Raw genomic sequence first — 19,677 nt, forward strand, 5'->3', positions numbered from 1 at the left:
AATATATGTTAAAAATGACTAATACCTGTCACCCTTGCTCATCTTATAGCTTTGGGGCCTGGAACAGTATGAACTGTCACAATTGTAGGAGTGGGATGGTTTGAAGCTGGTTTGTTACTGTCATTGGTATGGGCAATGGGTGGTGTAAGCTGCAGTGACCTCCTGATTAGGGCACATCACTTCATTTTTTATAAATTAAGAACACACATCAAAAATGGGTGCCAATCAGCAAATCTGAAGCTTCTGGTTATCATAACAGAGTGTGGCCTGTTATCTGCTTACCCTTACTGCTGCTATACTATGAAATAATTATTGTAGGCCATCTGTCATGGAACAAGCAGACTATGGGTCCATCTGTGAGACCACCTTCAACCAGCTCATCATTAACAGGTTAGGATGAGTAGTCAGGCAAGCCTTCAAGACAAATATGAGTTATTTGCTTGTATGCATTGAGACTAGCTGAAGTTGAATACTGGTAAATCAGAAACTCACAACATGTATGCATTGAGCATGGGATTCAGATTATACTAAACACAAATCTTGAAAAGATGCTGGAGATTTTCCATGCTAGTTTGACTTAGACGGTGTAGCCAGGTGGCAGTTTCAAGTGAGGCTTGTTCAAACTGAGTTCTTGCACTTCAATAGCTCAGTTTGCAGAATGGGGGCAAAGCTGTAATTACATCTGACTAAGCTGCTCCTTTCATTAAAGAACTCAGAGAAGTTCATAGCACAAGCATCAAGGTCATGGAAGAAATTCTTGATTAGTCTCAACCACTAGCAATCGTTGAAGGACACATTCAAATTCAGTTCCATGTTTCATCCCTATGCCACTCTAGACATAGACTTGCCATATGAAAATCAATACATTGAGAATAGTTCAGCCTGAACTGCCACGTTAGGCTGCCAGGCGATGCCAATGTCTTTCTATCATACGCAATATGTGTGAAATATAGGTAGCTGCAGAAAGTGTTCAATTGGAGGAAAAGCCAGAAGCATAAACACCACCAGAAGGTAGATGGCTGAAGCCTGTGCTACTTTAAGTCAGCAAAAAAGATGGCAACATGACAGACCAGACTGAATAGTGTCTGAAATCTCCACAGAAACATCAGGGGCAAAATTGCATAACAGGAGAGTCCACAAAATAATACTGCATCTGTTTTGTGATGTAGTGAAAAGCGAGGAAGGAGGTCCTTAAATTGTGTATAGATGGCAAGCAGAAAACCAGGACTGCACTTCACTTCCTTAAAAGACTCCCACAGGCTTTTAGACAGCCCTTGCCCTCCAAAAAGTGAACGAGGTAGTTGGTAAGTACTCGCCTAACCTCCCTCCTCCTCTTAGAGTGGCTGAGTCGGAAAATGCATCAGGACAGAGGCTGCCAGGACAACAGTAAGACTGACTCCCCGAAAACTGCAGGCAAGTAGAAATACCATAGATTCCTGATGTAATCTGCCTGGCATCTGAAACCCAGTGATTTAACTGTGAATAATATGCCCTGCCATTAGTACCATGTTCCCTATACCACTAAAATAAAGCTCCACTGTTCTGTCCAAGCCTAAATAAGCTAGAATTGATATGAAGTTGGTTGTGTTCAGGTTCAGAAGGGACCTGCCTGGCAGTTCAGTTGTGGACTATTCTATTTGATTAAGGCATATTTGCATATGGCTCATTTTTGTCTGAGACAGTATAGTGAGCAAACATGATGGACCAGAATGTGAACCCAAATATTTTACTGTTAGGTGAGATTAGATTCGTATTCGATACATCGTGTTTGTGTTCTTTAGCACACAGCCCATCAGTCTTCTGAAGCTAACAAAAGTGGTTACTTCTCGAGGAAAATCAGGTTTTACCTCATCACCATCATCAAGTTGGATTTGGAGAGATCTGCTAATCACCTACAAATGCATCCAGGCACTAGGTCTTAAGTTCCTTATTGAATTCCAAGAGCAAGGATGATGCACAGAGGTGCAGGGGGAGGTCATTCCAGTACTTGGCAGTAAGGTAGTAGAAGGATCATCCCACACTCTAGCTTTGCTGGATGTGTGGAGCATTTCCAAGGAAAGCGGAGTGCAAGTATCTGCAGGGTTGGTGAAAATTCAGAGTGGTTGTTGATGTATGCTGCTACTTTATCATGAAGGGCCATGTTGGAGTGTATCAACATCTTGAATTTGCATCTTTTCTTGATGGGGAGCCACTGGACGTTGCTGAGGTGGGTGATCATGTTAGTCAGTTTGGGAAGGTAGAAGATAAATCTGGCAGCTGAGTTCTGCATTACCTGGAGTCTCTTCAGAAGTTGGGTGGTGATTCCTTCTGCGTTGCTGAAGTCCAGCTTACTAGTGATAAGGGCTTAAGTGATGGTGTTCCTGGTGCTAATGGGGAGCCATCTGAAGAGGTGTGGAAGCAGGTGGAGGAGACTGCCTTGATCTGGCATTTCATGATGCGGAGGTTGCGGGCATGATCTGTCAATATGGGTTTAAGGCTGAGTTTGGAGGGCCGGATTTGCTCCAAGGTGCAGTGTTGTACCCAAAATCAGCACTTGTGTCTTGTCTATGTTGAGCTACAAGCAGTTGTTGTTTTATCCAGTCGGCTACACTCATCATGCAGTGGTAGAACTTGGTTTAATGGTGGAGGGATCTGCTTATTGTGAGAGATTGAGCTAGGCGTCCTCTGCCTAGGAAATGATGTTGAGGCCTTGGGTTCTGATGATGCCACGATAGTGTTAAGCAGGGTGGGGCTGAGTTATGAACCTTAAGGACCCTGCAGGTGGTGCTCTTTGGTTTTGAAGTAAGGGTGATATACGGATTCTCTGGCTTCATTCTTTGAGGAAGGTCTCAGAGAATCAGGGCTGTTGTTCCCTCGCCGGTCAAGGAGGGTTCTGGTTTTTTCAATGTCAAGCAGGATGTTTCTTAACAGGTGTTTGATGGCCTTCTCAAGGACTTTGGTGGGGAAGGAGAGTAGAGAGATGTGGCAGTAGTTCATGAGTTTATTGGGGTCGGCAGAGTTTCTTGAGGAGGGGTCTGACATCTGCATATTTACATCCATCGGGAAGATGGCTGTGGTGATGGATGCTTTGAGAACTGAGGTGAGTGCAGAGATGATTTCCTAGCTCCCGAGGTTGAAGAAGTGGTTGTGTCAGGGGTCCATGGGTGCTCCAGAGTAGATGGAGTTCATGATGGGTATGGTGGTCTGCGTGGTAATCTGTTCCTGTGCGGTGAGAAGGTGGTTGTGTCTGGCTTTGACTGGTCGAGGAGGTTGTAGAGCTCAGTTGGCTGGGTTTCAACATTACTGAAGATTGTGGAGATAGTCCTGCAAAAATGATAGGTTTAAAAAAAAAAATGGGTTAAAGAAAGCAATGCTATTTTACAAGGTGGATTTCTTGCCCACACATTTATTCTAGATGCCATTATCAGTGGGTCATCTTGTACTCCTTGAGCTTATAAGTGGCTTACACACTGCATTGGATGGGAAAGGATAGATTATTCTGAACAGAAAATGTAGTGACCAAAGATTGGTTAGCACACTTCAGAAAATGTCATGCATGCAGACATCAAATGTTAATGGGATGTCTTATATTCACACCCTACACCAAAGTGCAATTAGAGGTTGCTGCAGCACATTTCATCTGATTCAAAATAGTGCCTGTCAGTTTGTTTTTTACCTGGAAATCACTTTTCTGAAGGTACTGATTATTCCTCTTTCACCTCAATACCTGACCACCTAAGGTTAAGGTGAATACCTGCTTATTTACAATAGATGAATCCTTTCCATTTATCTTTTTACTCCTCTTTTTTTCTATACTTTCACAGAGTGGAGAATTTACACATCAAATCAGTACAGCAGGTATAACCCAGTTCCATAGCATTCTGTCCTTAATAAATAAATTATATAGGGATACCAACTACTCATTACGTGATGTTCAAGTTCAGTGTATTTGATATGCTCAAACTCCCTTCTCAGAGTTGTGTAATGACCATCTCCTAGTGCCTGTCTGCCAGACATTTGGGTTCATTCATATTTAATGCATATATATATATATATTATGTAAAGGAATATGTACTCTGAACTCTCACTATTCCCTATATCTATTTACTCTATATAATTGGTTAATTGAGAGGAGAGCACCACACTCAAGCACACATGTTGGAAAAGGAATTGTCATATACCCTTGTCTAAACATACTAAAACCAGCTGCATCTCTATGAGGAGGAATATAAAGAGTCCAAATGGTTTGCACTTTTCAGAAGAAGTAATTCCTGGGACACAGTCCTACAACATCCTCTGAAAGGCAATAGTGGGAATGTCCATGCACCATCCATGGTATGTCCTCTTCAGCCAAATTAAAGCAAGGCAGAGTATTGTGCAGCTTTGCATCTTTTGGTTACGTTCTATGTTGGATTGTAAATTCCACCACTATATCCTGCATCAGGTTTGTGTTAAAAATGAGTGCAAACTGTGCTCAAAAGTGAACATTTATCAATCTTTCCTGCACTGCAACACAGCAAGCCACCTTGCTTCACTGCATGAAAGGAAAGGCAGGAATGTGCTGTATTTAACATTTCTGTCCTTTCCTAAGGCTGGTGCACTTCTAGCAGCCTAGCCCTAATGCAGAGACACGCCCATCATGGTGCAAGGGGGCCTGTGGCCTGTGCTGTAGGCAGAAAGTTTTGTGTTGGAAGGTACACAAAAACAATCCTGAGAAGGATTTTCCTCGTTTTATGTGTGCAACACAATACAGCACACACAGAAAGAGAAAAAAATAATAAATAAAGATATTTCTCCTTTTTACACCTCACCTGGGGAGGCAAAGAAATGTGCTTGGTTCACTCCAAGAGACTGTCTTCTGTCAAAAAAAGGTGAAAGAACCTATTTCTCAAATTGTGTGTGTGTGTCGACCTTCGCTGTTGGACCTGGCCCTTTTGGCAGGTTCACCCCTAAACTTTTTGCTTTTTCCTAGCCTGTTTCTGTAACCTGGTGTTGGTGATTTTATGCCTCTGCGCACTTTTTCACGGTGGTACAGTGTAAAGTGCGTGAGCTCTCTGTGTATGTGTGGTGAGTGACCTGCCCTCCCGTAGGAATGAATCGGGAATATGTATGCCCATGGTAGTTCCTGATGTGTGGGGAGTGCAGGGTCGAGTTTGGTATGTGCAAACTCGTGAGATTGAATGCTGCGCAATGGTATACGTGGCATGATTGTGTCTAGTGTAGAAGTGCCACTTTTAGAAGTTGGCATATTTGTGTAATTTGTGCCTGGCGTGTGATTGGCTGGTGAGCCTGGCCCAAGAGTGCCTGGACCTGCTTGTGAATTGACTGTCTGGTTTGAGGGTAACAGGGGCTGGGGAGCCCCAGGAGGTTGTCTGAGTCAGCCCGTGGCTGAAAGGCTGCATCTGCTGCCAGGGAAGTGGGAGGAGATAGCACCTAGGAGTGAATAGGGCTGTGCCTGCTTGACCACAAGGCTGGCTCCACCTCCCGCTGGGCGACTGTCACCTCTGTCCCTGATACTGAAAGGAAGAAGGAAGCCAGGAAAGCCCCAGTGCTCCAGCAACACCCAGAACTGGTTTAACCGGGCTCAGGGCCCACTTACACAAAGACTTCAAAGAACTTCAAAGACTTTTAGGGGTATAGGAGAAGGACCCCTGACAACTGAAGGAGAGATTCTACAATCAAGAGGAACCTCTGCTGGCAGAAGGACTGCTGAAGAACTGAAGGAAGATTGCCTTGCTGTGTGCTCTAAGGGCTGACCTGTTCTGCTGTTCAACTAAAAGCTGAGAAGAAGAAAGGGACTTTGCTGTGTGCTGTGACCCTGCCTGCTTGAACCCAAAAAGACTTTGCTGTGTGCTGTGTCTTCAACTTGAATCTCCAAGGGCCTGAGAAGAGCTGGCCTCCTGCCCCTGGAACCCAGGGTTAAAAGGTTCCTAAAGAAACCCCAAGCCGCTGTGCAGATCGTGCTGTTTTTGCCTGGTGCGTGTTTGGTGACCAACTGCTGAGCGTGAGCAGAGATCGGTGTGCTCATCGGCACATACTCAGCGAGGGTCGGAGGTCCGTGGTGCCTCCCATCATGAGTTCTGCTCCAAAACGATCTTGTGGCCGTGGGGGCGGTCTCGTGGTGACCTGCGCCCTCAAAAATTTCTTGCCGCCAAATCACCGTCGCGGCCCAGGGCCAGAAACCCCCTCCAAAGTTGTTGCCTGTGACCAGGAGCTGCGGCAGCGAGGGTCGAAGCCGCCGCGCTCCCATTGGCCCAGAGGATCGAGCCCCCTCGGTGATCGCCACGCTAGGATTGGCCTAGCGCCGCCTCGTCACCGCTGAGGCTGTGTCCCGATTGGCCGATTGCGTCCACGTCAGGAAGGGCCTGACCCGGGAACCGCACTGCTATTGGCTGACTCCCGGGTGGCTGAGGAGGCGCGTCAACTGAGTCGCGCATCGATTGGCCCGCGTCATCAGGGCCGGTGAGGAAGCCGAGAGAGCTGTGTCTCCCGTGACGAAGTCGGGGAAGATTGACCCGACCTCGCCGAGGGAGCGCCGTGAGTGCCCCCCTGCCCCTGGCCTGCCTGTCCCTGCTCGGAGCACCGAGCTAGCTCCCCTGTCGCTCCTCGAGGATCAGAGAGCGGGCGGAGGGCTGCGGGGACCGGCCGGGGCGGGGAGCGAGTGTGCTCTGTTCGGTGCCGTGCGCCTGAAGCCATCGGGGGTGCGAGGCTGTGCGAATCGGCAGAAAGGAGTCCCAGGCATATTCGGTGAGGCGCACTTGCATCGCTTGGGGGCTCATTGCTTCGAAGGGCTGATGTTTGAGAGCTTAGCACGCTCGCATTAACTTTACCACTCGTTTTTGGGGCAAATGTGAGATAAGGCAGTAGCATTATTTTTGGATACTGATTTTAAGAGACTTGAGACTGATCTTTTTACATAAGAACTTCCTAATGACAACTGCAACCACCAAGATTAAGTGCAACCTTTATTTAAAGAAGCAACCATTGTGTATTGTTGAGTTTTACTTGCTGCAATTAGATAAAGCTATATTTTTATAAATATACCTACCTGTGTGGTCTCAGTTTGTGGTGGATGGGGAATCATTGTCTGTGTTAAGTGCAACTATTATACACCTTGCCTTAGGGATAAGCCTGTCTGCTCGTGCCAAGCTACCTAGAGGGTGAGCAGGGGTTATCTACTGTGTGTAATTTCTTCACCCTGACTAGAAGCATGGGTCCCTACTTGGTCTAATGTACTTACCTCTGCCAATTAGGGACCCCCAGATCTAACATTCGCCAAATGATGTTAAAAAACTGGCATCTACTCCAAGGATTGGAATGCTCATTCGATCAACCTCTGTTTGCTATGAAAAAATAACAAAGTATTGGGCAACAATTGGTGAGAGCTGCTTGTACCCTACCAATCAAAAAACAAGATCTCCGCTCATGGTGGAATCTAAAATCAATAGAAGGACACCACAAATGTGGCAACTGTGTGTCCTGTGAGACAACGAGCGAAGGATCCAATCTGAGCATAATAACAACAAATGGACACACAAGACATTTTCAAATTATTAGACTTAGAATGTGGTTTACAGTATTACTTGCCTCTGTGGCAAATTATACGTGGGCAAAACCAACCAAAGAGATTTGATCACGAATTGTCCAGCACAGGTCTAGAATTTGCACCAAAGTGATGACTGCGCCGTTTGTGAGTCATTTCGTACAAGCTAACCACAGTGACAGAGACATGAAATGGACGGTCCTGTGTGTTATTAAATCTGCTCCAAGTGGCGGAGACCTGCAGGGAACTCTTTTGCAAAAAGAAGCTTACCTCATTCTTAAATTAAACAGTGCCATTTAAAAAAAAACTATTGGAACTTTTTTTTTTCCCCAAGAAAGCGAGATTCTTTTCCCGTTCCCAAAATATTTATTTTTTTGGGCACATGATACTCTGCTTAAAGTAGAACTATTCTTAGAGAACAAGATTTCTATTTTTGAAACTCTAGAGACAATATTTTGCCTTGGCCTCTAGCACATGTACAGTATTGTATAAATATGTGATGAAATGGTCTCGACCTTCTCTTCTGTATTAAGAGCCATTTCATAAATGTAAATTTTCATGATGCATTCAGTCATCATTCCAATGTACAATATATGCATTATCTGAATGCTATCATTGCTTGAAAAACGTACAGTATACTACTCATTTTCGTGTATATACCATTTCGAAGGCATTTATGTATTTTGGGGTGGGATGGAAAACACATGCACAGTTATATGTTTATAATTGCTTAGTATTTAGTAATGATGTACATTATACGTGGAGGGGGTGTTGTAAACGTATCTAGGACCCTATTTAAATATTCCCGATTTATGCCCTCATGTGGTTATATCGAATCATATCCTTAGGAAGGCATAAGAATCATACCCATATTAAGTCATAGCCAATGCAGTCCAAATACGGCAAGGCTACTCCCATAGACTCATAGAAAGCACAATGTATTCGTAAACAAACCAAGCCTCCAGCAGCCCGGGAATTCCCCCTGCTTCTGTATTGATTTGGCCTAGAACTCCTGGAGTCCTGAAAGAACTGCGAGTTCTTAGTGACGTCTTATGTCCAACCTTACGTCAAACTCGGCACCTTCCAGGTATAAATATACAAGCATCTGCCTTAGCAAAACACACGGTGGTTTGGAGCAGATTGGCTATCTACTTGCCCAACGCACTGCTGCCGAAGGAAGCCGACCCTCCCATTGACGCACTGAGAGAGACGCTGTCTTTTCTCCTGACGAGAAATCCAGCTCCAGTTTTTCCCTGTCACCCTCGCGGGTTACTGGGAGATCGAGTCCTGAGAACGAGATACAAGACCTCCTTCATTCTATAAACAAGATATGGAGCTGATTAGACCCGTAGAGAATTCTTCATTCAGATTCTTGGCAAAACTATCTTAACTCAAACTGTAGCTCACTTACTCCTTCCCACGTACTAGGCTTAGGTTAGGTACACCGGGGTAGGCATATCTTAGAAGCACCAGTTGAGTACGTTTAGTTATGATTTTATCATTGTATGTATTTTAACCATTTTAAACACCGTATGGCTCAGAAACCATACCATGCTTTTACAGTATTACTTTGTAATACTCCTTTTACTGTACGCACTTTACTTTATGATAAGTATTGCAATTGTGGCAACTCACTTCTCTTGCATGAAAAAGAAGACTGTTCAATAAATAACCTCTTTTATTGAAAACACCCGTCTCTCTGTTTCTCTGCACTTCTGGTGAAACTAAGCAATGCACGATTGACTGGGGGAAATAGCTATCTATTGTTTCCGCGACTCTGGAGATATACTCCTTATTCTGGAGAAAGCAAAGTTGTCATGTTTCTGCGGTTGTCAGAAACGAATCCCTTCTTGTCTATTCAGGAAAGTTAACACCTTCTTGTTTACTCGAGAATGTTTCTAGTGACCTCTGAGCTAGCTGGCATTCATAATTAAGTCTAACATATTCAATAGAGACCTAGTCCACCTCAGTCCTACGTCTAAACTATCGTTTATGTTAATCCAATGCGCAGAGCCTATTGGGAATATAGGAACTACACTACAGAACCACTGCTGCGTGACACCTCTGATGAAGGACCTTGCAATACAGCCCTCTATGTACCACCCACTTAAGTAGCCATTTTAACAAGTCTCAGGCATACCATTGCAACTTGTGAGTCTGGTTTAAAAATAATCATTTTGCCAGGCCTAAACCTTCTTTTTAATGCCATATGTCACCCCTACAGAAGGCCTTAAACAATCCCAATGGGCAGCGTTCAGTGTATTACAGTATCAGGCTTGTAGTTTTGACTTTTACTCCTGGTAGTGAAAAACTCTTAAATGTAGTTTCCCCTGCTGAAAAGCATGCCTCTTTAATAAGATAACATTGGTTTATCTTACACTATTTAATAAATGATAACTTTCAATTGGCAAAAGTGCATTATTTAAAAGCACAGACTCAACAAGATACTTACGGGCAAAGGTTAGCAAATCTCTGTAACTAGACCCCAGCTACCAACATAGGGCCAACGAACAAAAATGGTAGGGAGCATCAGTCTATTGGAACATATGTATTAGTAATAGAGCATCAACAATGGAGGAACAACAATTGCAAAGTAACACAGGACAGGGAAGGGTGGGGCATGGACAATGCTTGGTATAAATCTTTTTTGCTCATGGAATTATGCACAGTTAATATAGGTTTGTGTTTTTTTTATTGCTTATACAGTCTTTTTTCAATTTCTTACAGTACCCCTGAGGAAGAACTTATAAGAGTTCGAAATGCATTGGGTTATTACTGTGTTGGCTCGAAGGAAAGTTAAAAGCACATATCTATGCTCAAGCTTAAGGCTACATACGATAAATGAAAATGCGTAATAAACATTACTGCATCATCTGGCTGTCTCTGGAGTGTCTTTAAAAAGATTAGGAGTACATTGATCACTGTATGAGATTACCATGGAACACTATGGATTACTTGGATAAATATGAGTCACTTTGGGGGAAGGTTTCCTCATTTCAGCTGTTGTAACTTGTTTAGAGTCTTTGGAAAACAAGGTCCTAACTAGCTGAGAATGTATTTCAGTTGAACAACTCAGGGGCATATTACCAAGCAATAGCGATAATTATCGCTATTGCTTGGTTAGAGACAAAAATTTACCGCAGAGCTGCGGTGATTTCTATCGCAGATAAACCTTGGTATTACCAAGGTTTATCGCAAATGCGATAAAAACGGCCGCAATGCATGAATATCGCTGAAAAGTCAGCGATATTCATGCATTACCGAGCTAATGCTCTTAGCCATGTTATCCACCTCCCATTGGATAACATGGCTAAGAACTGCTCAGGGGCAGGTGTTAGCTTTTGGAGATATTCGCGCTTAGCGCGAATATCTCCAAAAGTTGGTAATAGGAGATAGCAATGTTAGCGACTGTTTCCAGTCGCTAACATCTTGGCACGCCCACTTTGCATGTCATTAGTGATAAATATCACTGACATGCAAAGTGGGGCCCAAGATGGTCGCTACCTCCTACTAGCTGTCGCTAACTGGTGTTAGCGACAGCTAGGTAATAGGGAGATATTTTTATCTCCGCTTTCTTGGCTTTTAAAGCCAAAAAAGCGGAGATAAACCCCCTTGATAATATGCCCCTCAGAGTCTAGAGCTAATTCCTCACACAATCTTGCCCCGCGTCTTTTTACAGCAACGTGCACATGCAGAGTCAATCTTATGGCAATGATGTCTAGGTATACATAAAGTTCCAGAGAGACAGAAAGCCTGTTATTGACTGCCAGTCAGCCATAAAGTGAGGTGAAGCTTGGATGAGTGACAGCTGGTATAAGCATAAGGATAAGACTGAGCATACACTAATTTGGCCGAGGGTATTCTTATCTTCGAATTCCGTGTATTTTTGGGTCAACCTTTGATTCCTGCAGCTACAGTAAAAATTCCATGAGTTGTCTTTTCTGCTGACATGATCCTTTTTGCCCAGATAAGTTTAGTAAAAACAGTTACACCATTTCCTCCCCAGTTTAACTTCTGACCACCATGCATATCACCTTATGGTGGGGGAGGCATTTCATATCAGATTGGACTATTGCAAAGGCCTCTATGTGGACACTGCTGTTGTGTAGATGATATGCCTCCGCAGGGGCAAAATGCCAGCATATGTTTAATAATGGACCCTAGGTTAAGAATCAATGTCCCATCTGCTAGACATGCACTACATTGGCTGCAAATCCATCAATGGGCCTATGCTTAAGGGTTAAGGAACCTGCTCTCTTTTCCCAGAAATCAAAATTTAGTCTAAAGTTAGGCCAAGCTTTTTTGCATTGTGTCCTTTCATTTTGTAACTCCATACCTGCTTACCATGAGCAGATTTCTAATTTTTCCTGTTTTCTGTGTTGCCCAGAAAATAAAATGGATCTATATTACGTTCTGCCAATGACCAGCTCCTAAAGAACCCTCACTGAGACAATGGATGCAATTTCAATGTAGTTATAGATAAATTAAAGAAAATGCATTTCTCCCTTCTTGCTCTGAGAAACGCGTAATCACAGTCTGTTATTGTTATGTGTCCAGTCACAGGAGCATGGGCAGCAGAAGGGCACTGTTACCGGAACATTGATAAGGAGAGTGCGTACCATGCAACATCATTTATTATATGCATCTAGTTTATGAAAAATAGGTGACCCAACACACCAGCTGGATCATTGTACTTCATGGGGAAACAATGTCTGGCTAACATCCATATTAAGACATAAGTGCTGTTAGGTATAATAGTATAAATCATGCATAGTATTATGTTTGATATGTTGTAATGCATGTTTTCTATAGTGGTCTGTTTGACAAATCAAAGCGCGTTGTGGTCCATCTGGTGACTGACTTCATCTTATCAAGTGCATGGATGAGGAAAAGTCTGTTTTATATTAGATGTTTTTTGACCATTGGACATTGCTGTCAGGCTTGAAGCACAGCGACTGTGCTCGATCTTGTGCGGTGGCATTGAAGTGCATTTTATGCAAATGACAGGATGAGAAAGCATTTTAGGGACATGTGTGCAAGCTGCAAACCAAACAAGTAAGTGGGTCACTTTGATCCTATACTAGGCAAGTGCCCGTATCTTATAGCTCATCTGTATTCTTGATCCTTATTGGTGGCCCTCAAAACCTATAAGCGGTTGAACGAGCTGAAATTAATTAACAAGGCATGCATGCAGCGTTCATGCCTTGGCGAACAGTTTTACTTGCCGTTTCTCTCCCAGGCAAAATATCAATGAGCATGCTGAGCCTAGTCTGATAAGGAACCCAATCCACATTCTTAACTTCAGTAGTGCAGGCTCTGCCCACTGACGGGGGGGCAAGGGTTATATGTCCAGGTATGTCTAGAGCATGAGTCCAGTGCTGCAAATGTACAGCATATCCTGTGAGGATTTTTGTGCTTGTCTCTCACCTCAGACATTAGGCAGATTAGCACTTTGAAGTAATCTGAGCAGTGAGGGGCCTATTTACAAGCCCCTTGAGCCGTTCTTATGGCATTTTCCCCATATAATGGTGATGCACTAGTGGTGGGAGTGGCTTGTAAATAAGCCCATTAGGAGGCAAAGAGGTGCAGTTTTTTACTTGGCGCTGCTGACATCTACTGGGAGGAGAGAGTACTGCAAGCAATTCAAGAGGGAGTGTAATATATCTAGACTATGAACCTTCCATAAAACTGTGGTCCTGTTATTCAGGGGGAAATACTGGGAGCATCTGCCAACAAATGAAGCATATCATATCATAAACAGTAAGAGGTGTTGATGTGGTCCGTTATATCAAAACGCATTGCTTGAGAAGTGGTGCTTAGTGCTTCACTGCCTGAGAATTGCTGCTTAGTCCCCTTATTATTTGATAGTTCTTCTGTGGAACATATTATACAAAAAAGGGAAGGTCACCTAAAAGAAAGACTGGAGGTAGGTGGCACACCTGTGGAGGTGACCGGACAGCATGAAGTCGACAATGGGAGCTAAACATTGCTGGTCCATTTACTGAAAGGTCTAACTTTCCAAGATAAACTACAAGAAATAACAACCTCCAGAGACATGCTGGAGACTTAAATACATTTTTTGTTTGCAGATATGGGGATTTTATGAGATGACGACTGCAGCCTGACAGAGAGAAGTCACCATGGTTGAGAGAGATTTAGCGGGGTACCTATAGTGTTGATGTCATTGAATGAGTGTCTCGCCAGCACAACGGCAAAGCGTTGGATACTGGAGATGCTGGCGGAGGACGCAGAAAATAGAATACGCCGATATAATATAAGAGTATTGAAGTTGCTTAAAAAGGTGGAAGGGAATAGTATTCTGGAATACTTGACCTTACTAGACCTTACTGTGGATATTCCCAGACTTCTCAAGGGAAATGCAAAAACAATGCTCTACATTCATAAATGTGAAGTAAATACTTAAACAGCTGGGTAGTCCTTATGCTATGAAGTTCCCTACTAAGCTCATGGTAGGAACACCCCCCAAGAGGTCTGGCTAGACTGACAACAACAGATAGGGCCATGTCAGTAGCCTCAAAACAAGCAATCAAGGGGTGCTGCATCATTGTACAGACCTAGATATCAGAGGAAAAGTGGACGCTCAACAAGAATGTCAGTGCTGATAACAATGGTAGCATCAATAAGTGGTAGAGGAGTGAACCTCAGGTCAGCAGTGGAAGATGAGGCCCTGCGAGACATGGATTCTGATATTAGATTCAGTTAATCTGGAAACGCGAGTACTCAACTACCAGGGATTACACCTTACAGATGTGATGAAATGATATGATGCTAATGCCAGATGGAGTTCCATGATGTGCTGTTTAGGTTGAGGGAAGAGATTTTTTCAATATTGTGTTAGGAAGATGTTTGAGATGCTAGATGGGGGGTGACTGGCATAGCACACAGTGCAGCCTCAACCCCTTAGTTGGAGTTCCACGTGGTTTACCCATTAGAGATTGTGGTTTGATTGTTTTGTGGAAACTGAAATAAGAAGAAACACAAAGGGGCATATTTACAATAAGTGGCGCATCCCTGCATATCAGCAAGGATGCGCCACTTATTGTGCGCCATGCCTACGCCAACATGGTTGCGCTGCATTTACAATGCGGCGCACCATGGGGCAAAAATGGCACAGATGCGTCACGCATCTGTGCCGTATTGTTGGAGTTGCGTTGCAAGCACGACGCAGCTCCAGCAATGCTCGGGGGCCCTATTATTCCAATGCAGCTTCACTCCTTACGCCTGCTTCAAGCAGGCGCAGGGTTTTGACGCAGCATGGGCACCTAAATGACTGAGTGAAATCTTGTAGATTTCACTCAGCCACTTTCAGGAGGCGTTCCTGCGCCGGAACGCCCCCCCCCGCCCCCCCCCCCCCCCTGTGCAGGAACACCTTCTTCTGGGGCAGAGGTTTACAACGTGACGCATCTCCCAGATGTGTCACGTTGTAAATACCCCTCACCTTGGCGCATCTTGTGCGCCGCCGCTGGGTCACAAAAGTGCAAATATGTGCACCACGGAGACAGTCAGCATTGGCGCTGAGTGTCAGAAGAGGTGACATTTCTGACAACTTTTATTGATACAAGCCACAGCGGAAACATCATTGTAATGCACGTAATACAAATTAAGCATTGAATATTTGTCCAATCAAGAAAAGCCTAGGCTGCATTATACCATTTATGGTCCAAAATATAATGTTGCTGACCACATATCCTGAGCATGTGACAGCTTTTGGATTTTCCACTTTAATGCAATTTATTAGCCTTGGTACTTTTCAAAACAAATAATTGCAGTGTCATAGCATGTACCAGTACTATTTGTAAATATGATATGCTGAAATACTTGTGGCTAAGCTAGCATCCTGAACTGTTCTTGTATCTTTTTCTTGGGCAAGCCTTGCGTTACAAAAGCAGCTTTACTTCTGTACCACGGAAAAGTACAAGCATGTCAACTTTGCGAGGGCCTGACACTAAGCCATTTGTTATAAACTAATAAAAGATGGTTTACACAGTTTGTTTGGAGGGGATGTTGTTGCCTATTTGTACTGGGGAGTGGGTGTAAGAATGAACGTGTTTGTTAGTTGGAACACCATGAGCCATGACCCCTTGAGTTTTAAGTCCTGGATCAAAAGTTGGAAGAGCCATGTAAAATTGCATCGTAGGTGAAAGATAGTGCCACAGGATGGGAATATATACTCTGAATGCACATGGGAAGGAATGTTGACCCTTATGACATATAAGCTAATTTCTTGGAACATCAGCGGGATGCACACAATGTCAAAGCGTGACATCGTGTTCTCTTACCTAAACAGGAGGGATATCCATATTGCATTCCTGCAGGAAAGGCACCTGATGTAAAAAGAGAGAGCAATCCTTTACAGAAGGTGTAGAGGTCAGGCATACTGTACTATTTTTTGCAGCTTACGCAAGTGGGACACTGGTGATACCTTTCCAGCAAACAGGACATTGGATCCTTTTTATACAGGTAAAGTGAAGGCCGGCGCAATCAAAATGCAACCTCCAACATTCTGACAATGGATACAGATAAGTACAGGCAAATAGGCTATACATTCAGCACAAAGCATCTTACTGCCTGAGAGTAGGGCGAAGCTTAAAGTATCTTCTCTGTTGTTTTTCTTTTCTGCAGGAATATTAGGGACGAAGAAGGTAAGAGGTCCAAAAGCAGAGAAAAGAGCTGCTGACCGTCCAATGAGGATGGTGGGCACGCTGGCAACATGACTCAGAAGCAAATGTCAGTGGAATACAAGGCAGAAGAGATGCACCCTGCAACTAGAACACACAGTGTCCTTTCGCATTAATCAGCTGGCTTTATTCTGGAACTCCTCTGCCCCTGTCACACACGCCACCAGGCACGGTGCAATCCAACAGATACTAAGTAGAGATTGGCCGCTCAGATTGAGAGACTCATTTGCTTTGATTATAAAAAACACATTGTACAGACACATGCATAGCGTGAATGAATGGGATCCCTTCTACCTTGGCTTTCTAATCCAGCAAAGAGAGGCTAAGTGATAGAAGAACTTAACACTGAAGAAGGGATTAGATTTTACAAACATGTGTAGAAAAATCAGTACTTTAGCCATTATCATATGGGCTTATATACCAGTTTAACATTGTGCACTGTGGAGGCAATACATGCCTTCTTGGAGACTTTACCTACCCCAAATATTACAAATGATGAGATTGTGGTATTGGGTGGGGGAATACCTCTGCAGGAGGTAAATGGGTGGTGATGAAGGGTATTGCCTGTGACCAGATGCCTCGAACAGATTGGCTCCCTGTAAAGTTAAACGCTGCATATGCTGACAAACTGGCCCTCAAACTGGTGGAACTGTACAAGTTGATGAGTGATACGAGTTATCTGCCAAATTCCACTTGTGAGGCCCTGATGATACTGCTGCAGACACCAGAAAGGCCGGCTCATGACTGTGAAGTAAATCACCCATTTTTATTGCTGAATATCAACTATAAAATAATTAGTAGGAGTTTAGCCACTAGACTCCTTCCTCTTATGCCTAGACGGATACAACCTTATCAAGCAAGAATGTTTTGTTATACAGGGTGCTGGAACAGTTGCAGTTGGGTCAAGGTTTTCTCGCTTGGACAAAGCTGCTGTACTAAGACCCCACAGCAAGGTTACGCATCGGGCCAAACTATATCAGAGAATTATAGAGTGGGGCAGGGAAGAGGCAGGGGTGCCCTTTCTCACCTTTGCTTTTCATATTAGCCCTGTAGTCATTGATGGACCCAATAGGTGCTAGAGATCCGCTCGAGGAATTTGGTTCTTTATTGGATCTGAAGTAAACTGGCAAAAATCAAAGCTATTCTTCATAGAAGCAGGGGGGTGACCCTCCACCTCCTGTGGGAACCATGATGCCTGTCGTACTTAGGTTCAAGATATACCATTCTCAGGCTGATCTTCTAGTTGAGAATATAGGACATACAATTTGAGCAGTGAGGTCAAGTATTGACTTTGGGTAAATATTACCTCTAGCAGTAGTAGGGAGATTACCGCGCCTTACAATGGTTACCCTTCTCCATTTGTTACATTATTTCACAGTGCTGCCAATGTGAATGCCTAGAGCAACGTTCTGGCAGTTGCATTCCCTGGTTTTTCAATTTATATAGGGAGCTGGATGCAGGAGGTTAACACTATCCAAATTACAACCTGTGATGAATGGGGGGGGCTAACTGTGCTTGAGTCTGAAACGTATTATTTAGCTGCACAGCTGCAGTGGTTCAACCAGTGGGTGGCGGGCAGACAAACTGCAGAGCAAGGGATGAGTTAATCTGTACCAGGGAGACCTAGACTGTTAGGTCAGCTGCTGTAAACATAATGACATCCATGAATTCCATGTAATGCATAAATGTTGGTAAACGTGTTTACAAAAGACGCGTACAAAGGTTCCATATTCCCCTGACATACCCAAAACCATGCTGAAAACTATACCTCACGGGGGCAACTGGGAAATTCTGAGGGATTGTTCTACAGCTGGGGTGACAAGAATGGGGGATTTATTTTGAGAGGGGGAGCTACTCTCATTCGATGATTTCGGTACAGAATTTGACTTACCACAGAGCCACTCTCTGCTTCTTATGGTGGTAGCAATCAGTGATGCTCAATCATTGGAGATTGTAGTGGTTGGAACCACATTTTCATAAAGCCTGCCAGTATATTTCAGCCTAATTGGGCATTGTTACAGCAGTTGTGTGCCTTTATAGAGCAATACTGGAATATATGCTTCAATCTCTTGAGGCCTTGAGAATACACTGGAGGAGGTTTGGAGATTCCCATACCCCATGAGACTGGGAGAAAAATTTACAGAAAATACCAAAGGCATCAAGTAATGCCAGATTCAAGCTCATCAATTGTTTTTGTCCTACATAGGGCATTTTTTACTCCAGGGCACAATATTACATATTTTAATCTAACTGAGGTTACCTGTCCAATATGGGGGAGGTGGCAGCTGAGCTCATGCACAAGATATGGACCTGCCCTTCCAATACCTACTTATTAGGAGGTGGTAAAACGCGTGGTAGCAGATGTTATAGCAAGAGAGGTTCAATGTTCTTCTGGACATTGTCTCCTGCCCTGGTACCCACTTGTACTTCTAGAACTAAGGTCACTAGTACATTCCAAGACTTGGTGTATATAGTGGCAAATATGGAAATCATTAGACACTGGAAAATCGTTGGGGTCCCGAAAGTATCACTTGGTGCAGGGAGCTGGTAAAATTTGCAGGATATGAGAGGGAGGTATTGCTAGACTCAATGAATAAGGCATAGGCATGGCAAACTCTAGTAGACTGCCTGAGGGATCCAGACTATCAGTCATCATTGATAACACCAGGGGGGCTCACCTAGATCACTAGGCTCCCCCTCAATGCTCCTGTGGTTGTAGCTGCTATTAGGATTTTGTCCTCCTCATATTTTTCCAAAAGTTGTCTGTATCATTATGGGGCACCGCTTATGGAGGGGAGGCCAGGGAGTCTGAGATGCTTGAACACCGAATATCTGAGAACAACGATATATGTATTGCAAGGTATTAATGATGCAGATAATATTGTAGTCTGCTGTTTGTTGATGCAACAAACTCCAATAATTATTATTTTTTTAACCTGGTCTGTGCTCATGATGGCCCGCGGCCGTCATGAGTCATGATGGGCATGCGTGCACGACGACTGGGGGCCCTCCGGGCATGCCCGAGATTGGAATGTCCCAGCACTGCTGTGGACTTTGCGCCGCAGCGAAGAGGTTAAATCTGTGTAGCTGTAACAGGCAATTTGAATGATGTTATAAAGTTAGGATGAGACTATTGGCAAATGTTTATAATATTGCAGTAATTGTTATCCTCCTAGACTCTGCAATTCTTGGCAAATGAAGGAGGCATAACTGAACAGAGCTTGTAAGTCAGTTTGAGATGCATCCTTGAGGACAGATTCTATCCTGTTCAGTGTATTGCCCTGGTTTCCATTGACATATGTCCTATGGACTGGTAATTTAAGAAAGGAATTGAGGCAACACAGCAGTCCTGTTAGTGTCACCTGAGTTTCTGATGTTGTCCCTGACGGACAGCCCTTTCCGTATTTTTCCCAGGTCTCACAGCTCTCTCCTTGTTTGTCTTAATGAAGTTTGAGA

General features: G+C 43.9%; 1 protein-coding gene across 1 annotated transcript in view; it reads right to left on the bottom strand.

Moving 5' to 3' along the window:
• Positions 1-3,164: 3,164 nt before the first annotated feature.
• Positions 3,165-19,677, bottom strand: part of LOC144761423 (olfactory receptor OR9H1-like) — a 51,078-nt gene continuing 34,565 nt past the window's right edge. The window contains exon 5 of the mRNA XM_078646804.1: positions 3,165-3,303. Coding sequence (XP_078502930.1) covers positions 3,165-3,303 — 139 coding nt within the window. The remainder of the gene's footprint in view (positions 3,304-19,677) is intronic.

The sequence above is a fragment of the Lissotriton helveticus genome, chromosome 1_1 (genome assembly GCF_964261635.1).
Source record: "Lissotriton helveticus chromosome 1_1, aLisHel1.1, whole genome shotgun sequence".
In the NCBI taxonomy this organism is placed as follows: Eukaryota; Metazoa; Chordata; class Amphibia; order Caudata; family Salamandridae; genus Lissotriton; species Lissotriton helveticus.